This window comes from Mus musculus, chromosome 10 (assembly GCF_000001635.26).
Source record: "Mus musculus strain C57BL/6J chromosome 10, GRCm38.p6 C57BL/6J".
In the NCBI taxonomy this organism is placed as follows: Eukaryota; Metazoa; Chordata; class Mammalia; order Rodentia; family Muridae; genus Mus; species Mus musculus.
This window is the reverse complement of record NC_000076.6, coordinates 81,481,750-81,501,022: the sequence shown is the minus strand read 5'-3', so window position 1 is coordinate 81,501,022 and position 19,273 is coordinate 81,481,750. Positions and strand designations below refer to the sequence as shown.

General features: G+C 56.2%; 3 protein-coding genes across 11 annotated transcripts in view; all 3 read left to right on the top strand.

The window, feature by feature from the left end:
* Positions 1 to 885: 885 nt before the first annotated feature.
* On the top strand, positions 886 to 3,278 carry S1pr4 (sphingosine-1-phosphate receptor 4). Its single transcript, NM_010102.2, has one exon. It carries the CDS (start codon positions 1,385 to 1,387, stop codon positions 2,543 to 2,545), a length of 1,161 nt encoding a protein of 386 aa, NP_034232.1. The 5' UTR covers positions 886 to 1,384; the 3' UTR covers positions 2,546 to 3,278.
* Positions 3,279 to 4,068: 790 nt separating this feature from the next.
* On the top strand, positions 4,069 to 14,568 carry Ncln (nicalin). 2 transcript variants are annotated; one of them, XM_017313762.2, is made up of 14 exons: positions 4,069 to 4,943; positions 7,484 to 7,674; positions 7,816 to 7,960; positions 8,101 to 8,195; positions 8,966 to 9,046; positions 9,750 to 9,853; positions 10,708 to 10,796; positions 10,903 to 11,221; positions 12,387 to 12,474; positions 12,557 to 12,595; positions 12,668 to 12,828; positions 13,123 to 13,176; positions 13,265 to 13,343; positions 13,418 to 14,568. In XM_017313762.2, exons 1-14 carry the CDS (start codon positions 4,760 to 4,762, stop codon positions 13,475 to 13,477), a joined length of 1,689 nt encoding a protein of 562 aa, XP_017169251.1. In that variant the 5' UTR covers positions 4,069 to 4,759; the 3' UTR covers positions 13,478 to 14,568. The 2 variants fall into 2 exon arrangements, with proteins under 2 accessions (XP_017169251.1, NP_598770.1); NM_134009.3 differs by having other exon boundaries at positions 4,660 to 4,943; positions 12,665 to 12,828; positions 13,418 to 14,564.
* Positions 14,569 to 18,292: 3,724 nt separating this feature from the next.
* Celf5 (CUGBP, Elav-like family member 5) overlaps positions 18,293 to 19,273 on the top strand; it is a 23,504-nt gene continuing 22,523 nt past the window's right edge. For 6 of the 8 annotated variants that reach the window (NM_001311124.2, NM_001379196.1, NM_176954.4 and 3 more), the window contains exon 1: positions 18,324 to 18,562. In NM_001311124.2, coding sequence (NP_001298053.1) covers positions 18,418 to 18,562 — 145 coding nt within the window. In that variant the 5' untranslated portion in view covers positions 18,324 to 18,417. Of the gene's footprint in view, positions 18,563 to 18,888; positions 19,185 to 19,273 lie in introns of those variants that run through there. The other 2 variants (XM_006513743.4, NM_001379190.1) reach the window with 2 other exon arrangements.

Sequence of the window (19,273 nt, the reverse complement as noted above, 5' to 3'; positions counted from 1 at the left end):
CTCTTCAGGGTCATGGCACAGAGCAAGAGCTGTGCTCAGGTAGGGTTGGGGCTCAGTGCAGGAAGGGGCTGAGGCTGGGATTGGGGCTCAGTGCAGGGAAGGAGCTGAGACTGGGGATTGGGGCTCAGTGCAGGGAAGGGGTTGAGGCTGGGGTCAAAGCACAGAACAATTGTGTAGGCTGAGGCTGAGTTGGCACTGCCAGGGGAGCTACAGGTGTCCTTGCACATTGATTAGACACCTGCTGTTTGCTGTGTGTTGACAAGCACTATGAAGCATCCCTAGTACAGGCAACAAAATCTTATTAAGCGCCTGGTGTGTGCAGATGACTTTTTCTTTAATAGGTGATTTTAAGCACCTACTATGTATTGGTGGCACATATTTATTATTATTATTATTATTATTATTATTATTATTATTAGGTATTTGTATTTTTTTTTTAGACAGGGTGTCTCTATTATGTAGCCCAGGCTGGCCTGGAACTTACAGAGGTCCTCCTGCCTCTGCCTTCCAAGAACTGATACTAATGGCATGTGCTGCTACACCCAATGTGACACATTTTTTAAGCACCTTCTGTGTACACACAGCAAACACTGATTAAGCACCAGTGAACAGTTCAGGGGTAAAGGTGCCTGAGGCAAAGCTCTAAGGACCCACATGGTAGAAGGGGAGAATGGACTCCTGTGAGTTGCCCTCTGACCCCAGCACATGAAAGGACACACACAGTCAATCAATAAATGTAACAAAAATTCTAAAAAGATATTAAGCACCTGTTATGCATGGGTGGTACTTGATGTGTTTGGATGACATTGATTAAGGCTTGGCTGGTGTATACAAGTGACAAACATTTATGACATTCTGTCTTTTCCTTTTTTTTTTTTTTTTTGGTTTTTCGAGACAGGGTTTCTCTGTGTAGCCCTGGCTGTCCTGGAACTCACTTTATAGACCAGGCTGGCCTCGAACTCAGAAATCCGCCTGCCTCTGCCTATGGCACGCTTTCTGTGTACAGTTGACAAATACTTATTAGGCACCTGCTGTATATATAAGCATACAGTTGGAACAGTTGGGCACAAGGGGGTGGGCAGAGGGATCTTGGATGCCAGGCTATGCCCATTGTCCAGTAGTGACTCCCCATCTAGTGCTTGCCTCCCATCCAAAGAGGGAAATTTGGTCCTGGGTGGGGTGCCATGAGAGATCATGCTCTCTAGCTCAGAGCCCCCAGAGTCACACCCACAGTTGCTCAGGATGCCCCTCCCTGCCCTGGCCTCACCCCCACCCACTCTGGGGCACCTTGAGCATAACAGGAAATTTCAAACAACAGGAAACCCAGGCCAGGCAGTGACTCCACCCTGCGGAGGCCTCTCTCAGTCTGTCCCCGGGGGAGGCCATGAACATCAGTACCTGGTCCACGCTGGTGACCCCAGAGTCCTGCCACCGGCTGGCAGCCAGCGGCCACAGCCTCCTCATTGTCCTGCACTACAATCACAGCGGCAGGCTGGCCAGCCGCGGGGGCTCTGAGGACGGTGGAGGGCTAGGGATGCTGAGGGGGCCGTCGGTGGCCGCAGGTTGCCTGGTGGTGCTGGAGAACGCCATGGTGCTGGCCGCCATCGCCATCTACATGCGGTCCCGCCGCTGGGTGTACTACTGCCTGCTGAACATCACACTGAGTGACCTGCTCACAGGCCTGGCCTACGTGGTCAACGTGCTGCTGTCAGGGACTCGTACCTTCCAGCTGTCACCGGTGCACTGGTTCCTGCGGGAGGGCCTGCTCTTCATGGCCTTGGCCGCATCCACCTTCAGTCTGCTCTTCACGGCCGGCGAGCGCTTCGCCACCATGGTGCGGGTGGCTGAGAGTGGGGCCACCAAGACCAGCCGTGTGTATGGCTGCATCGGTCTGTGCTGGCTACTGGCAGCTATCCTGGGCCTGCTGCCCCTGCTGGGCTGGAACTGTGTGTGCGCCTTCCCACGCTGCTCCAGCCTGCTGCCCCTCTACTCCAAGGGCTATGTGCTCTTTTGTGTGGTGGTCTTCGCCCTCATCCTAGTGGCTATCCTGAGCCTCTACGGGGCCATCTTTAGAGTGGTCCGAGCCAATGGGCAGAAGTCTCCACGTCCTCCTGCCCGCCGCAAGTCCCGCAGGCTACTCAACACCGTGCTGATGATCTTGGTGGCCTTTGTGGTGTGCTGGGGTCCCCTGTTTGGCCTGCTCCTGGCTGACATCTTTGGTTCTAATGTCTGGGCCCAGGAGTACCTGCGTGGCATGGACTGGATCCTGGCCCTGGCCGTGTTCAACTCAGCCATTAATCCTCTCATCTACTCCTTCCGCAGCCGTGAGGTGCAGCGCGCTGTGCTGGCCTTCCTGTGCTGCGGCTGTCTCTGGCTAGGTCTGCGAGGTCCAGGAGACTGCCTGACCCGGATCACCGAGGCCCACTCCGGTGCATCCACCACTGACAGCTCCCTGAGGCCCAGGGACAGTTTTCGGACTTCTCGGTCACTCAGCTTCAGGATGAGAGAGCCGCTGTCCAGCATTTCCAGCGTCCGCAGCACCTAGAGCTTGGACCAGCCAGTTGCCCACTGAGCAGGCCCTCCCAGACGAGGTGAGAAGGGACAGGACACAAGAACCTTGCCTGATGGTGACTGAGAACATGACAGCAAGCCCCGGGTTCCTTCCACAAAATTCCCCGTGATGAATGTTTGGCAGAGAGTGGCTGGAGCCAGAGCCAGTGAGTCTGGGCCTTGAAGGGCCCCTCCCCCCCGCCCAGGCAGCAAAGGGGATGTGCCATGTCCGAGGCCATGGACAGGACAGAGCTTTGTGGTTCTGTCTTAGTCACATGTGTTCAGGTCAATGCCCAGGCTACTGTAATGTGTCTCCTGGTCATACCCACTGGTATACAGTGCTTTGGGGGTGTGCTGGGATGGGGGTGGACCTGCACCATTTGTTTGAGGGCAACTTGACGTGTTTAAGAATGAAAGGGGGCCTGGAGGGCACACCAGTCTGTCATCCACCCCTCTTCTCAATGACTTCTACATTGGGACAAGCAGCCTGCCCCCGATGGCCTCCCTCCTCCAGTTCAGGTTCTCTGTCTCTGTGTGGGGAGGATAGAGCCACCCACTCCAGGTCTGGGGCAATCTCAACTGGTCCTGTAACCCCGCAGCCTCGCCCTTCCTGTTCTGAATCACGGAGATATGCTGTGGCAGGGAGCTGTGGACCCTACCATGTGATAGTGCAGCTGCAAGCCATGCATGGCTGCATAAAATTCATTAAAATGAACGAAACCTCCACATTCCGTTTCTCAGTGTATTGTAACCGAGGCGCGCTGGCAGTGACTCTAGGATGGTAGGGATTGTCACAGTTATAGATGGCAGAAGTTCACGCTGTTGGACACACATCATCTGTTTTCTTTTCTACACTTTCAGTTCTGATTGTCTGTGGCCTCGGTATACAGTTGGCAGTTATCACTCACCCGGGGGAAAGGACCACAAGTTTGAGTCTTAGAATCTGTTTTCTTACCTAAGGCAAATGGTCTTCAGAGAAGGCACCATCCCCAAGTTCTCCACAGGCTTCGAAAGCCAGCACTCACCAGTCGCGAATCTTACTCAAAGTCAGTTCATGCCAGTTTGCATATCAAATTCCCACCTGTGGCTGCCAGTGGGTGGGTGGCAGTGTCTGGTCTTTTATTTCTTATTTATTGTATTTCTAGAGGTGTGAGTGACATATAATTTTAATTCACATCTTAACTTACCCCAAGACACAGGGACTAGTCAAATCCATTGAAGTTGCAATAGGGCAAACCAAAAATGTTAGGTTAAATATGTCCCAAGTATGAACAGGGATACTAAAGACCTCCCATCGTCACACTAGTCTCATTTTAGCTATCTTGATCTCCCCACTGCCATTAAAGTCCGCGCCAATTCTTGCCTTCCTACCTTACCACCTGCCCCGAATATTATTTTTTTAACCAGCTTTTCACTCATTCACTTAAATCCTGTAGAACACCTGTAGTCAGAGTGTCTTGTGATCAGAGAGCTAGCACCTTCAAGACAAAGGCCTCACCTCTCTCTCTTTCTCTTTTATTTTATTTTATTTTATTTTCTCGCATTCTAATCCCCTCTCCTTTCAAAGACTAAAAGAACGACTCTAGTTCCCATATTCCTTTGTGCTTGCCCGATAGGACTACAATTCCCAGAGAAACAAGGCACCAGGCGGGCACTTTCTCTTTCCTTTCCTACATCTTTCCGGGTCGAACGGTCACGTCCTGCACTTTAGGTTTTGGATTGTCCTTTCATTAACGACTCCAAACATGGGGCTTAAACAAGATTTACTGGGAATGGTTTTTAATAGCTTTGTAAGTCATCTGTGTTTTGCGGCTTGGATGAGTTCAGTAGCAGTAGATTGTCCACCATAGCTTCTAGGAGCGGCACAGTGGGACTACAACTTCCAGGGGGCTCCGCGCATAAGGACTGTCACAGCTTCCGAGAGGCCCTAGTGCGAGTCTAAGTGTGCCTACAACTCCCAGGGTTCCACAGCGCGCGGAGCCGTTTAAAACGAGGCTCGCTCACAAGAAAGACTACATTTCCCAGAAGGCGGCGCGGCAGACAGGGCCGTCCGCAGTGCTGCCCGAAGGACCCTAGGGCAGGCGCGGGCTGTTCGTGGCTCTCCCCGAAGGACCTCAGCAGCCGCCCATGCCGAGCTGAGTCCGCCGAGCCTCGGCCGCTTCCCGTCGCCCTCCGTCGCTGCCGCCTTTGCGGCCTGCCGCCCGCCGGGATGTTGGAGGAAGCGGGCGAGGTGCTCGAGAACGTGCTGAAGGCGTCGTGCCTGCCACTCGGCTTTATCGTCTTCTTGCCCGCCGTGTTGCTGCTCGTGGCGCCGCCGCTGCCCGCCGCCGACGCCGCGCACGAGTTCACCGTGTACCGCATGCAGCAGTACGACCTGCAGGGCCAGCCATACGGTGCGCGACCCCTGACCTCTTCTCTTGACGCCGCCGTCCCCCTTACTGCCACACTAGTCCCCCAGTCACTGCGATCCTCCCACTGTCAGGCAGAGGAACTCCGACTGCTATCCCGGTCTCCCCATTGACTTACTGTTCCTGGCAGCTCTGTTCCCTCAGTTCCCCTGCTGTTTCACTGACTCCTGTCACCCCATCCCATCATCGCCACCCTGATTCCTATCTCTCCTCGATCCCATGTCACCCTGATCCCTCTCTGTCAGCGGTTGCCTCAGACCACTCTCAGGCCGGCGTCAGCCCCCGGGCCTGGTGTCCTGGGGTTTCCTGGGGCCTTGGTTCCCACAGTACCATACTTTCACCCCTTTGCTCTGCTCCCCACTCCTCGCCAGGGTTCCCCAGGATCTCTGTCCCCATGCCTAGGTTTGGGGCCTCTCAGAGCTTCCCGCACCCTGCTCTTTGGTTTGCCTCTCAGCCTTGATACTGTCTTTGCCTGAATGCCAAGGCCGGGCCCCCATTTTTGAGCGGGTGTGGCAGCCTGGTGTGTGCACCCAAGCCTATGTGGCCCCTATACCCAGAATTGCATTAATTTCTCTTTAAAACTGTGTTGCCATGGCAGGGGTCATGTTGCTGCCCCAGCTCGGGGAGCTCTAAGGGGTCGAGGCCAGGTGGCTGCCCAGCACCTTGCAGGACCCAGAACAGTGGCCCCAGAACAGTGCCCTGGCATGTAGAGCACCCTGGGGTGGGGGACCTTACCCTAGGCCAAGGAGTAGGTGGCCAGGTGTCCCAATGTCGTAAGCATTTGCTTGCAGATCCTTGTGGCCTGGTATCTTCGGAAGGGCCACCTGCTAAACTGCCACTGTGGGGTGTCACTGATGGCGGGGGAACCGTGGACACCACTAAGCTGTGAAGCATAGCTTCTGAGCTCCCACAGTTGTTCCAGAGCATTCCGCGATCTGGAGGGCAGTTCCTAGACCATGCATTTCCATGTCTGGGTCTCACATGCACAGAATCTTGGGTGGGCCGGTCTGTGAATAAGCTCATGTATTGTGGACCAGATGCCTAACGTGACTTTCTCACCCATCCTTGGCTGGTTAAGAACTAATGGGCTCTTGCATCTTGTCTACACCCTGGAGGACTCGTGATGGGGCAGCCAGCCAGAGCAGGTCTTTAGAAACCCTGGGCATAAGTTCTTTGAGTTCCTCAGCCCCTGGCCACTCCACAGCCTTTCCGCACCTCTCCTTACCCAACTTCCCCTGGGCCTTGTTGAGAAATAACCAACGCTGGTGGGAAACGAGACTTGTGGGTGTGACTGTGACACCGGCTACCATCCCTCCTGTTGTGGACTCTGGCCTTCTTAGGGCATGTCTTCTTATCATCATGGGCCTTGGAACAGAACTTCAGCATTTTAGCCTTCCTAGTGGCTCGGTGGCCCTCAGGCTCAGCTTTGCCTCACTAACCTGGAGCCAACTGGTGAGGCTTGGCCTCCCTGGTTGTGGATAAAGTTTTATTGTCATGAGGTCATTGACACCACTGAGTTGAGCAGCCGGCATCGGGGAGAAGCCTGCTGATTGTCCACTGCCTTTATGGTATCTCTGAACTGGTGCCACTTGGGGACTGGCTGCCCTCCTGTGGGTAGCACAATGGTTTGGGAGTCCTGGGGACTGGTGCTAGCCAATACTGCCCACTGGGGCTCTGTCACTCCTCACAGACAGCAAAGCTGGGTACAGAGTACCGTCCTGCCACGTGGCCTACAGGATTTCCAGAAAGCACTGTAGGGACCCAAAGGGAGAGCTGCTGTCCAAGCCACCCTGAGAAACCAGGGACAGGTTGAAGAGGGAGAGGTGTTGCCTCTCCCTGATGGGAGTCAGGTGTCTGCCAGGAGGTGCTTGGCCCTTGCTGGCTTCCAGGGAAGTTGTTCCCGGCAGGCCCTCCCTCACCTAGCTCCCTTAGATTCTGCAGTCCTGGAACATGGGGGCTGGGCCTCAGCTGGACCCGTGTGTCCACGTGATAGCCATGTCTGTGGGCTGCAGGTCCCTATCCAGCTCTGCCCTGGAGTGCATCTCACCCCCATGTGTCTGGGGAGACCCCAAGTGAACTGTTCTAGACCCAGCACCACGTACCTTTGACACTTGGGTCCTGGGGTAGGAGGGTTTCATGGTGGTTTGGGTGTCAGCATTCAGGTGACCACCCTGGAGACTCCACAGGACTCGAGTCCCCTCCACAGTGAGCAGTCACTCACTGCCCCCTCCTGGCCATGTGCATCTAGGGTTACTGCCTGCCATCATTCTTGTGAGAGCTGAGCATTTACAAAGTGCCCCAAGTCTGGCTGTAAGTGGGGCCCAGGGGACTGCAGTTCTTGAAGGGATCATCCTGCTGTATCGATTCACCTCTGGCCCATGCAGTTCAGACCCCTAAGGGTCAGCTTGGCCTGCCATGGTTCTGTGCCGGATATACCGTGCCTGTCCTGTAAGAGCCCCACTCTCGCTGTGTGCTGTGTGGAGGATGGCAGCTGTGATGATGCCATGACCCCGTGTCCCCCATAGGCACGCGGAATGCAGTGCTCAACACAGAGGCCCGCACGGTGGACGCAGATGTGCTGAGCCGCCGCTGCGTGCTTATGCGGCTCCTGGACTTTTCCTATGAGCACTATCAGAAGGCTCTGCGACAGTCAGCAGGTGCTGTGGTTATCATCCTGCCCCGGGCCATGGCTGCCGTGCCCCAGGATGTCGTCCGGGTAAGCCTGTGTCTCAGTCCCCATGCCTGCCCCTCAGGTTGCATCTGCTGGGTGTCCTTGTCCTCCCCCTTCAGGAAGGAGGCTGAGATGGGGAGGCACTGCGGGTGGCTGCAGTTCCCTGAACGCATGCGATCCTCACAGCAATTCATGGAGATTGAGCCTGAGATGCTGGCCATGGAGACTGTGGTCCCTGTGTACTTTGCTGTGGAGGACGAGGCACTGCTGTCCATCTATGAGCAGACCCAGGCTGCCTCTGCCTCCCAGGGCTCTGCCTCTGCCGCTGAAGGTAAGCCAGGCCACTGGAGGGTATGGGGTGGCCCTGGTCCCTGCATCTATGGGGCTTTCCTGGGCTTCTATGTTTGCAGTACCCACCCCAGCTGTGGCCCTGGCCATAAGCCCAAGTGACCCCTCCCCTTCTGCCCCCAGTACTGCTGCACACGGCCACAGCCAATGGTTTCCAGATGGTGACCAGTGGAGCCCAGAGCCAGGCAGTGAGCGATTGGCTCATCACCAGCGTGGAGGTGAGCTCCCACCTTCTTAGCCTGCCTCAGGGCCTTTGCACAGGCTGCACCATGATCTCAGACGTCCAGTCACCCCTCTGCCACACACGGGAGGTGGTGGCGACAAAGGAACTTGACTGCAGGCTGAGGCTGTGGCTCAGTGGGCAGCACTTGCCAGCTCACAGAGTCCTGGGCTCAGTCCCCAGGATCACAGCAACCAGGTGTGCTAACACACACCCGGAGGCTGAAGCAGAGAGATGGGGGGTGCAGGGCTATCCTTGGCTACATAGTTTAAGACTGCCGTTGAGATACAGGAGCCCCTGTTTTCATAAAAAGAAAAGAAAACCTCACTTTTTTAGTTCTGTCGCCAGGGTTGCTCTGAGTACCCTGTGAGGGAGCTGTGGGTTAAGTCAGCCACAGTAGGGGGGACCCAGTGTGCGCTCACTGCATGATTGTCTACAGCATTAGGGTGAGTGCTGCAGTGACAAGACAGAAGGCTACCTCTCTTAGTCGTGAAAGGTCCTAGGGACTTGGTGCGGCAACCTCTCAATGCATTCCCTTCCTGGGTCAAGTAGTCTGTGCCCTTGTCCACTGGGGGCCAACCCCAGCACGGCCACACCACTGTTTGGGCTCTAGAAGCCTCCACATTGCCCTGTGCCTCCCTGAGGGAGGGGCTGAGGGAACCATCCACCTATGGGTGCTGACAGAGCCTTGGTATCAAGGCTCACAGAACACAGGGGTGACCCAGCCTGTCTTGGGCATCTGGTATCCACCTGTCTGTCTCTCCACAGGGGCGGCTAACGGGGCTGGGAGGCGAGGACCTTCCCACCATTGTCATCGTGGCTCATTACGACGCCTTTGGGGTAGCCCCAGTAAGTACCCTGCTGCACACCACAGAAGCACAGAGGGCAGTGGCTGCCAACTGCCCATGGCACCGCCTTGGTGGATGCAAGGGGGGACCCAGACCTCCCCTTGAGTGTCTTAGTCACTGTCCTGTTGCTCAGAAGACGCCATGACATGACAGTTAGTCAGTTATTGCCATAGGTAAAGTAGCTGCACCCTACATCCTGATGTGCAAGCTGTGACAGACAGACAGATGGACAGAGTGGGCCCGGCATGAGCTTTTAATACCTCAAAGTCCATGCCAGAGACATGCTTTCTCTAGTAAGGCCATACCCCCAATCCTCCTCAGGTCGTGCCACTGCTGGCTGAGCATTGGAATACCTGAGCCTCTGGGGGTCGTTCTCAGTCAAACTACCACACTTGGCTCCAGGTCCCCAAGTCCCAGTCTTGTCTGTCGCTTCCCAGAGCCTCTGAGGGCAGGCTGCCCCAACCTCCCGTGGCTGTTGGTTGGTTGGTTGGTTTGAGATGATCTTGCTTTGCATCTCTAGCTGCTCTGGAACTCAGAAGACTCTCCTGCCTCAGTCTGCCAAGTGCTGGGGTTAAAGGTGTGGCCACCATGCTCTGCCCAGCAGGTTCTCGTGTCTCCTTTCTACCTTAGTGCCCTGTGGCTCTGGCACCAAGTGGATGGGCCTGGCCTACAGGAAACCTGACCAATGGGTCCTCTGCCCACAGTGGCTGTCCCTGGGCGCAGACTCAAATGGGAGTGGCATCTCTGTGCTGCTGGAGCTGGCTCGCCTCTTCTCGCGCCTCTACACATACAAGCGCACACATGCAGCGTGAGTTCCACTAAGGGGCGGGGTCCAGCCTACCCCTTGGGTGCTGTTGGCCAATGGAAGAGATGGACCATCTAGAAAAATCTGCAGCCAGTGTCTCCTCCCCTTTGTTCTGTGGGGAGTCCTGAGCCTTGAAGGGGCCTGAGCAGCGTCACTGGTCTCTCCCCATCCATGCCCATAGTTGTGACGGTCACACCTGTCCTGAGGTACCACACAGGTCACATGAGTAATCTCAGCATTTGTGAGCTGGGGCCCAGAGAGGGGCACAACAGTGAGGCAGTAGCCAGTGGACCAGGCAGCCTCGGCATGGTCTCCAGGTGCTGCCGTGGTCACGGGACAGTAGGTCTCAGAGATGGGGGCAGAGGGGGTGTCACTTCTTTAAAAGCCATGAGGCAGCTTTGTTCTTGCTCACCCAGGATATGTTTGTCTCTTATGGCCAGCACCAGTGGCCTCACCCAGTCCTGACTGGCTTGGCAGCCCTGTGTGACAGTGGCCAGTACAGGCTGGGAACAACCTGGGCTCAGTGGCCTGGCCCTGGTTCCCAGGCAGGTGAGGGTGTGAGGCCCCTGTGAGATTCAAGTCCACACAGCCAGGTTGTGTGTCAGCTAGTCCTTAGCATCGGGGATGGGGGAGTGTGTGGGTAGTCTGAGCTCCTCTATGTAAGGTTCTGTGTCAGCAGAGTCCTCCCTGAAGGACCCTCAGGGGACACATGTCGCTGTCACAATTGTGGAGCCCCTGGCCTGGCATTGGGGGGATTGTCACCTGGAGGTGGGTCTGGAGAGACCTGAGGTTTCCCTGTGTACCGGTCGGGAACCTGTGGCCTTGCCGTGTCGCCTTCTTGACATCCACACCTGCAGGTACAACCTCCTGTTCTTCGCATCCGGAGGGGGCAAGTTCAACTACCAGGGCACCAAACGCTGGCTTGAGGACAGCCTGGACCACACAGGCAGGCGGGGCTCGGTGTGGGAGGTCCCTGACTGTGAGCTGGTGGGCCGAGTCTGTGTTTGGCAGGCAGGGCCATGCCCCTCTGACCCACTCTCCTCACCCTACAGACTCCAGCCTCCTGCAGGACAACGTAGCCTTCGTTCTGTGCCTGGACACTGTGGGACGTGGCAGCCACCTGCGCCTGCATGTGTCCAAGCCTCCACGGGAAGGGACACTGCAGCATGCCTTCCTGCGAGAGCTGGAGACGGTGGCTGCGCACCAGTTCCCTGATGTCAGCTTCTCCATGGTACACAAGAAGATCAATCTAGCGGATGACGTGCTTGCCTGGGAACACGAGCGCTTTGCCATCCGAAGGCTTCCTGCCTTCACGCTGTCACATCTGGAGAGCCACCGTGCAGGGCCTCGCAGCAGCATCATGGATGTGCGGTGAGCAGACCCGGCTTGGCAGATTGTTTCCAGGGCTGTCTGTGAAGGGCAGCTCCTAGGACCCTGGGGTTCTTGAGTTCCCCTCAGAGCGCTCGGTGGGGGGTGGGGAGTATTCTTTGGTTGGAGCTTCTTTAGGGCAGGCAAGCCGCCCTACGGGTCTTTTCTGGGCAGGGGCAGCTTCTATAACAGTGGTTCTCAACTTTTAGGTGGAGACCCCTCTGAGGTCATATATCAGGTATCCTGCACACCAGATATTTACATTATGGTTCATAACAGAGGCAAAATTACAGTTTTGAAGTAGCTGTAAAATAATTTTACGTTTGAGGGTCACCACAACAGGAAGAATTATATTAAAGTGTTGGTGCCTTAGGAAGGTTGAGAACTGTTGCCCCAGAACCTGTCTTCCGTGGGGTCACCTTTGATGGAGCACCCTTCAGAACCTGTGGGTGGCACTGTCTAGACCCTTCTACAGTCTTCATGGAAGGCACTTTCCAGAACTTGCTGAAACATTCTTCTGTAACAGTCTCTCTCACAGAGGATGGTTGTCTTTTAAACCTTCAGTGGGTCTGCTAGGGGAGGGGGCGTATTCCCAGGCCTTCCCTGGGGTGTCTTCTGTGGGGGTTGACTCTGGGGCCTACCCAGGGGCTTCTTTCTAGACCACTTAAGGGGCACTTCTCAGCACCTTCCACAGAGGGTAAAAGCTAATGACCTTCTTTGTGGGGAGCAGAGCCATCTTCTAGAACTTTCCATGGGTTGGCCATGGAGCAGGGTGTGGGCAGTTGTCACAGGCAGGGGTGGGTCTGAGTCAGGAGCAAGCTGTGGGAGGCCCAGCAGCCCATCACACACCTAGAAGTCAGCAGTGAGGAGCAGGGTCCCCAGGTCACCACTCAGGCTGCCTGATGGGTTGAAGGAAGGTCACTCACCTACCTGCCAATGGGTCCTGGATTAGCTAGTCCCTTTGGGATGTCCTGGGCCCTGTAGGTGCTGTCCTGTCCCCATACCTTGCCTGTGGCACCTCCACCTCACTGGGCCTTGGCTGCCCTGGGTGGAGACTGTGGTCAGACACACTCTTAGGCCCAGCCCCTGCTACCTACCAGCTATCCCCAGAGCCTAGGCACCAGGGATTGCCTACCTTGCCTGAGGAGCTTGGCCCTGTATCTCCAAGGTCCCGGGTGGACTCCAAGACCCTGACTCGGAACACGAGGATAATCGCGGAGGCCCTGACCAGGGTCATCTACAACCTGACAGAGAAGGTGAGCCATTGGTACTGGCCCTGCCTGTGTGGTGCACACAGCCCTGCTGGCCCAGCTCATACCCTGTCCCTTCCCTCTACAGGGGACGCCCCCAGACATGCCAGTGTTCACGGAGCAGATGGTAAAGTGTGGGGTGTTGGGGGGGGACCATGGGGACCTGTGCTGTGACCCCAGTTTGCACCCCCCTCAGCAGGTCCAGGAGGAGCAGATAGACTCAGTCATGGACTGGCTCACCAACCAGCCACGGGCCGCCCAGCTTCTCGACAAGGACGGGACATTCCTGAGCACACTGGAGCACTTTCTGAGCCGCTACCTGAAGGACGTGCGACAGCACCATGTGAAGGCTGACAAGCGGTGAGCAGCCAGCCAAATTGTCTGGATGCCATTGCCTTCCCTCAGCCAGAGGGAGGTAGAGGACAGCGCAGCAGTCAGGCCTAGGAGGGCTTCCCTGGCCAGGGGAGTTTCTAGTCCCCTTGGCTGTTTCAAAAATATTTTTAGCTTCCTGAATTGAGCTCTCAATCTGTAGCCTGGGCAAGCCTCAGACTTGTCCTGTTCCTGCGTCAGCTTCCCAACACTGCGACTCCAGGGAGTTCTCTGAGGGGGAGCCTTGGGGAGAGGCACTCAGCTGTTTGGGCTGTCTCTCCACAGGGACCCTGAGTTTGTCTTCTATGACCAGTTGAAGCAAGTGATGAATGCTTACAGGTGAGTGATGGGCCAGAGCCCAGGGTGCCACAGTCTGTGGGGATGACCGTTCTCCTATCCCTGACCCCATGGACTGTCTGTCCCTCAGGGTCAAGCCAGCCATCTTTGACCTGCTGCTGGCATTGTGCATTGGGGCATACCTTGGCATGGCGTACACAGCCGTCCAGGTAAGCAGCTGTGCAAGCGTTTTGGGTTGGGGGCTGGCTCTCTGGTGTCCCTCATACCTTGTTCTTCCCACCAGCACTTCCACGTGCTATACAAGACGGTGCAGAGACTGCTGCTCAAGGCCAAGGCACAGTAGCAGTGGCCATGTACAGGTGGCCCAGGAGGTACTATTCACACACCCACAGCGGCCAGACCGAACGAACCACAGAGGGTTTTGATGGGTCACTAGGATGCAAGGACACCTCTCCCTGTCCATTTCGTTGAATGACCCTGGAGGAGAGCCCCGCACACCTGCAGATGAGCCCACTGGGATGGAATGATGGCCCGGGCCACGTGCACTGAAGGGCCACACACTAGTGTTGGCCTCCCCAGTGGCTGGGTCCCAGAAGCCGGTCTCTGCGGTTGTGCAGAGGCATCCGCTGTCAGCCTGCCTCCCCCTAGCGCTGGCCAGCACCTGACAGTGTCTCCCTGCTTTTCCTCCTCATACCCCGCCCTGCCTGTTGTCACATCCTCCACCACTGGACATACCTGGTCCCCCAGCTGATCTGAGCCCCCTGAGGTTCTGTCCCCTCCTGCAAGTGTCCCTTCGCTCAGTCCTGACGCTGGTGACTGGGCAGGAGTTGGTCCTGTTCTGGAGTGTGCAGTCCTGAGGTCTCCCCACCTTCCACCCCCCAGCCTCAGTTTCCCTACCTGTGATACATTCTGGGGAGTCCACCCCTCTGTCATAGTGTCTGATGGAACAGCCAGGCCCAGCACAGCCCTGGATGTCCCCAACAGGATGGCCTTGGGAGGGGGACACTAGTGCTGACGGTTGACCTCAGGGACCCCACGGTGAATCAATTCAATAGCAATATGACCCAAGAGGTGTCAGGCTGGGGACCAGCTGAAGACCAGCTGCTTCTGTCCCTCACGCCTGCTGAGGCCTGGCCCACCCCCACCCGCTGTGGGCTGCCTCTGCTCAGCAGTGATGGCTGCCACCCTCGTGGCATGCGTGTCGTAGAGCGAGAGGGCTCAGCCTGCTGCCCTGGCCCTGGGCACTCTTGTTCTTTCTACTCTTACCCTGGCAGCTGGTTATGGGTCTGAGGCCAGTGCCACCTGTCACTGGGAAAGGACACAGGGCACGCCCCCTTCCTCTGTCCTCACAGGGCATGGGGATGGATGGCCCCTGGGGTGGCCGTGGGTCTGCAGTTGGTGGGTTACAAAATAAAAGCCATATTGAAGGACCGAGCCTCCAGGTGTCCTGAGGAACATCCACTATTGTGCTGCTGTCCTTGGTCTCTGGCGGTGTCACATCAGGCCCGGCCATCTACCCTGGACTGTTCAATGAACACTGCTTCCTTAGCACTGGGCATGTTCTCAGTGGAAGAGAAGTTGGGGACATGCCACACGGGGCAGGGGTCATCACAGTATATTAAAGGCCGTCCCTGCCAAGCTTAGACCAGAACCCTGCTCCTCCTGGATTCTGGGTGGGTATGGGATTAGGCTCCTCACCACCGGCTCTGCCCATTGATAGAGTCCCTGTCTTGTAAAGTCAGTCAACAAAAGTTCAGTTGCTGCTGTAAGGCCGGGGCCTGTCCACTCAGCTCATGACAGTATTGCTAACCTCCCACACACAGGCCACAGGCATTCAGAGCAGGGTCTCTCCTGTCTTCATCATCACAGAGCCTGGCAAGTGGGGGTTCTAGGTTCAAACAGAGGGTATGGTCTGTTTCAGGGTCCTGGGGCAGGTACAGCAGGGCGTTTTGCTACCAAGCACCATTACCCCCGAGCCCTCTCAGCACTCCTGCCTTATCTTTTCAGCCAAGGACTCTGTGCCAAGTCAGACTCCTCTGTAACTTGGGTAACTAGCATGGCTGCCATGCCTATCTGTTTATGTGGGTGCTGTAGATTCCAACTCTGGTCCCTGGCCACACAGCGGGGACCAGCTCCACCCCTGCTTCTGAGAGAGGATATCACTGCAATCTTGGCTGGCATCATGACAATCCTCCTGCCTCAGCTTTCTAAGAGCAGAAGTGACTACCACACAGACTACATAGACTGGGCATGGTGGCACACGCGTGTCATCCTGCCACTTGAGGTTGAAGGCAGGTGATGAGTTCTGGGTAATCCTCAGCCACAGTAAGTTTAGCGACAGTGTGGGCTACATAAGACCCTGCTTCAAAAACCAAGAGCTTGTAAGTCGGTACTCTCTCTGGCATCCACAGCTACTTGTGCTGGGTCCCAGGGGTGGATGCTGGAGACACACCTGGCCCCAGCCTATGACCTCCAGGGGAGGGTGGGCAGGGAGCTGGTAACACTTGGGTACTGGTGGGATCTGGGCCGGATCCCTGGCACTTGGAGGAAAGCAGCCCCTCCCACGGCCTTTAGTGCTCTTGAGTCAAGGTAATTGTTGGGGGAGACTGCCCTCTGGGGACCTGCACTTGTCACAACAGGGTGGGGGCAGCCTCCCAGCATGTATGTGAAGAACAGGGGCTCAGCTCAACATCCAGGAGAAGGGATCAGCCCTCAAAGTTGGCAAATGAGCCTGAGGTAAGTTCACAAACAGTCCACTCACCTGAGCATAGGCAAAGGGTCCAGCCTAGGTGATTAAACACACCCACACCAGATTTATAGCTTTCTGTCTCATGTGGACTAGACTCTTGCAGCGTAGCTATGGTGACATCAACTCCTACAGGGGGCATTGGAGGTGTCTGGGAAGGAGTCCCCCAGACAGGTGCTATTTTAGGGCTAACATGGTGCTCAGGGTTGAAGGGGGCAGCTCCAGCTCCACAGACCTCCTCCCTGCTCCTGCCCACGTTTTGGGGGACTGAGATGTCTTTAAAACTGGGCATGGTGGCTCAAACCCATGACTGCAGGGCTGATACTGAGACAGGTGGATAACAGCTGTGGGGCAGATGGCAGGACTCCCTTCGACCAGCATCTTCAGCTCCCGGGAAGCCTGGTCTCCCTTTTGATGCTTTTTAATGATTCTCACAGCTCAGAGGCCCATGGAGCTCCCAGCATCTTGCTCCGGTCTCCATGGAAACAGCTCATCTGAGGACCAGCATCTCCCAGGATGTGGAGGATGAGATGCTTGTATGTGACTCCTGACCCTGGGCCTCGCCCCTCCCTGCTCCAGCTAGCCTGGTCATGGTGTCTCTGCAGTTAGCTCTGCCTCTGGGTTACAGTGGTGGCTGTCACCATTGTGAAGCCAAGCCCTCAAGACCTTTCTCCCTCTAGTGTTGATAGCAAATGCAGAAATGGAGGCATAGATGTCTGGACAGAAGGAATCATGGGAGACATCTGGGCTTCCAGAATCGGCATTAGATCCCTGCACTCCAGTTTTGTGACGTTGCCCAAAGGATCAACTGCTCTGGGCCTCAGTTCCTGTTTTTTAAAACAAGTTATAGAGTCTGGAGAGACTGCTCAGCCGTTACAGCACCGCCTGCTCCCACACACGACCCAGTCCTGCTCCCATTACCCACATGGTGGCTCACAACTGCCTGTAACTGCAGTTCCTAGGGACCCGACGGCCCCCTTTTGGCCGTCAAGGGTACTGCATGCACATATACAGACAGGCAACACCCCTGCACATAGGTAATTTTTTTTTTTTTTTTGGTTTTTCGAGACAGGGTTTCTCTGTATAGCCCTGGCTGTCCTGGACCTCACTCTGTAGACCAGGCTGGCCTCGAACTCAGAAATCCACCTGCCTCTGCCTCCCGAGTGCTGGGATTAAAGGCGTGTGCCACCACGCCCTGCTAGATAAATCTTTTTACGAAAACAAATTATAGGAACAGGACTCCTTAGTTCTTTTATGTATTTGAGACACTAGCTTATGTACCCCCAAGCTACCCTCCAACTCTCTGTAGCCAAGAATGATCTTGAACCCTGATCCTTTTGCCTCTTCCTTCTCTGGAAAAAAAAAAGGAAGCACCAAATTCAGTCATCAATATACAGAATATTTTACTGCAATAATTAAAATGAACACACAAGGATCTGGAGAAAGGACTGAAGGAGCTGAAGGGGTTTGCAACCCCATAAGAAAAACAACATTATCAACAACCCAGAGTTCCCAGGGTCTAAACCACCAACCAAGAAGTACACATGGAGGGACCCATGGCTCCAGCCACATACGTAGCAGAGGACAGCCTTGTTGGAAAACAATGGGAAAAGAGGCCCTTGGTCCTGTGAAGGCTCGATGCCCCAGTGTAAGGGAATGCAAAGGCGGGTGGGTGGGTGGGGCATGCCCTCATAGAAGCAGGAGGAGGGGAATGGGATAGGAGGTTTGGGGGGGGGATCGGGAAAGGGGGGATATCATTTGAAATGTAAAAAAAATATTCAATAAAAATGAACACACAAAAATGCTATGTATAAAATATTACCTATTGAGTTTTGAGACAAGGTCCCTTGGCCTACTTCTAGCTGGCCTGGAAGACAATATATAGCCCCTGCTGGCTTCCAGATCACAGCGAGAGTTCATGTTCCACCTCACCCAGCAAATATCACCACATTTTAACTACATACAGCATAGGCATGATCAGCGTCTTTGGAACAGGCATCCATAGTACTAGGAACTTCAATTTCAAATAAAAATATGAACCAGGCATGCTAGCACAGACCTGCCATTCCAGTCTGAGGATGGAGGCAACTGAGGCAGGAGGATTGCTTGCAAGAGCCAGCCTGGGTGTCTGCTTCTGGCCTCAAGTGGCCTGTCTCGTTTCTCTACCCTCCTTAGGTGTCACCGCCCTGACCCTGTCCTGCCCTATGTGTCCATGTCACAGGCTGGCTTTCATTATGCACGTCCCTATCAGTCTTTCTGATGGGCATGCCCAGCCTGAAGTCCCCCACAGCTTCAGGACTTCTGAGCCTCAGTTTCTCTTTGGGGTCCCCATTTCTCTGCCAGCCTCGAGGCCTCAGTTTCCCGGCGCCAGCGCCGCCCGCCCCCTGAAGTAGCCGAGGCGGCCGCCAGAGGCGCTGTGGCGCAACCGCGCGCGGGCGGGGCCGCTGACGGAGTGAAGCGGCGGCACCACAGCTCCTGCCCGGGCCTGGCCGGTGGGCGGCAGCGGGCCGGAGCGCCCCGGGGCGCGGCCCGACGGCATGAAGGACCTGGACGCCATCAAGCTCTTCGTGGGCCAGATCCCGCGCCACTTGCACGAACAGGACCTCAAGCCGCTGTTCGAGCAGTTCGGCCGCATCTACGAGCTGACGGTGCTCAAGGACCCGCACACCGGCGTGCACAAAGGTGGGCACCGCTCCCCGCGTCCGCCTCTGTACCCTTGAACCCCGCCTTCTGCACCCCTGAACCCGCCCCTGCACCCCGGCACCCTCCTGCAGCTCCGATCCGTTTCTGTACCCCTCTTTCTACACCTACATCCCCCAAGCCCTACACACCTCCCTGCACCTGAGCCTTCTAGATCCCTACCCCACACCCTTCCTCCTGCACCCCTGCATCTCAGCCCCCACTCACCTTCCCCTGCACCCTCCTCCGCCCCGGGGGTGCCGCTCGCGATCCAGCTGCCCCCTCCTGTCCTCCGCCCCCTCTTCCTCCCTCCTCCCCACTCCCTCCTCCTCCATCGCTCTCCAGCTCTCCGTCATCTCCCTCCATCTCCCTCCTCTCCCCGGGCATCTTCCTCTTTTTCCCCCTCTCCCTCCCATTTCCATTCCCAGATCCCCCCCCCCCACTCCCACCCTGTGCCTAGAGTGCCAGGGACCCCAGCCTCCCAGTCGCCCACCATCCTCCTTGTTGCTTTTGGTCTTCCTGGCCCAGCTTGGAACTTCCCACCTCGGGATTGGGAATCCTGCTCACAAAGCCGGGCTAGCTCGGGCTGCAGCCAGGACACATGTCCAGGACCCGGGGCTGAGCGGTAACTACAAAGACCTGGGGGCGTGGGGAGGAGAATGAGGCTGGGGCCCAGGGGAACGGGAACACTGGCAGCCCTCCCTGGGTGGTGCC

What these genes read in the sequence shown, in the direction of transcription:
- S1pr4 (NM_010102.2), top strand. Translation starts at nt 1,385, where the DNA reads ATGAACATCAGTACCTGGTCCACGCTGGTGACCCCAGAGTCCTGCCAC.
- Ncln (NM_134009.3), top strand. Translation starts at nt 4,760, where the DNA reads ATGTTGGAGGAAGCGGGCGAGGTGCTCGAGAACGTGCTGAAGGCGTCG. An exon ending in TACAAGCGCACACATGCAGC is followed by an intron (nt 9,854 to 10,707) that starts GTGAGTTCCACT and finishes CCACACCTGCAG; the next exon opens with GTACAACCTCCTGTTCTTCG. An exon ending in TCTACAACCTGACAGAGAAG is followed by an intron (nt 12,475 to 12,556) that starts GTGAGCCATTGG and finishes TTCCCTCTACAG; the next exon opens with GGGACGCCCCCAGACATGCC.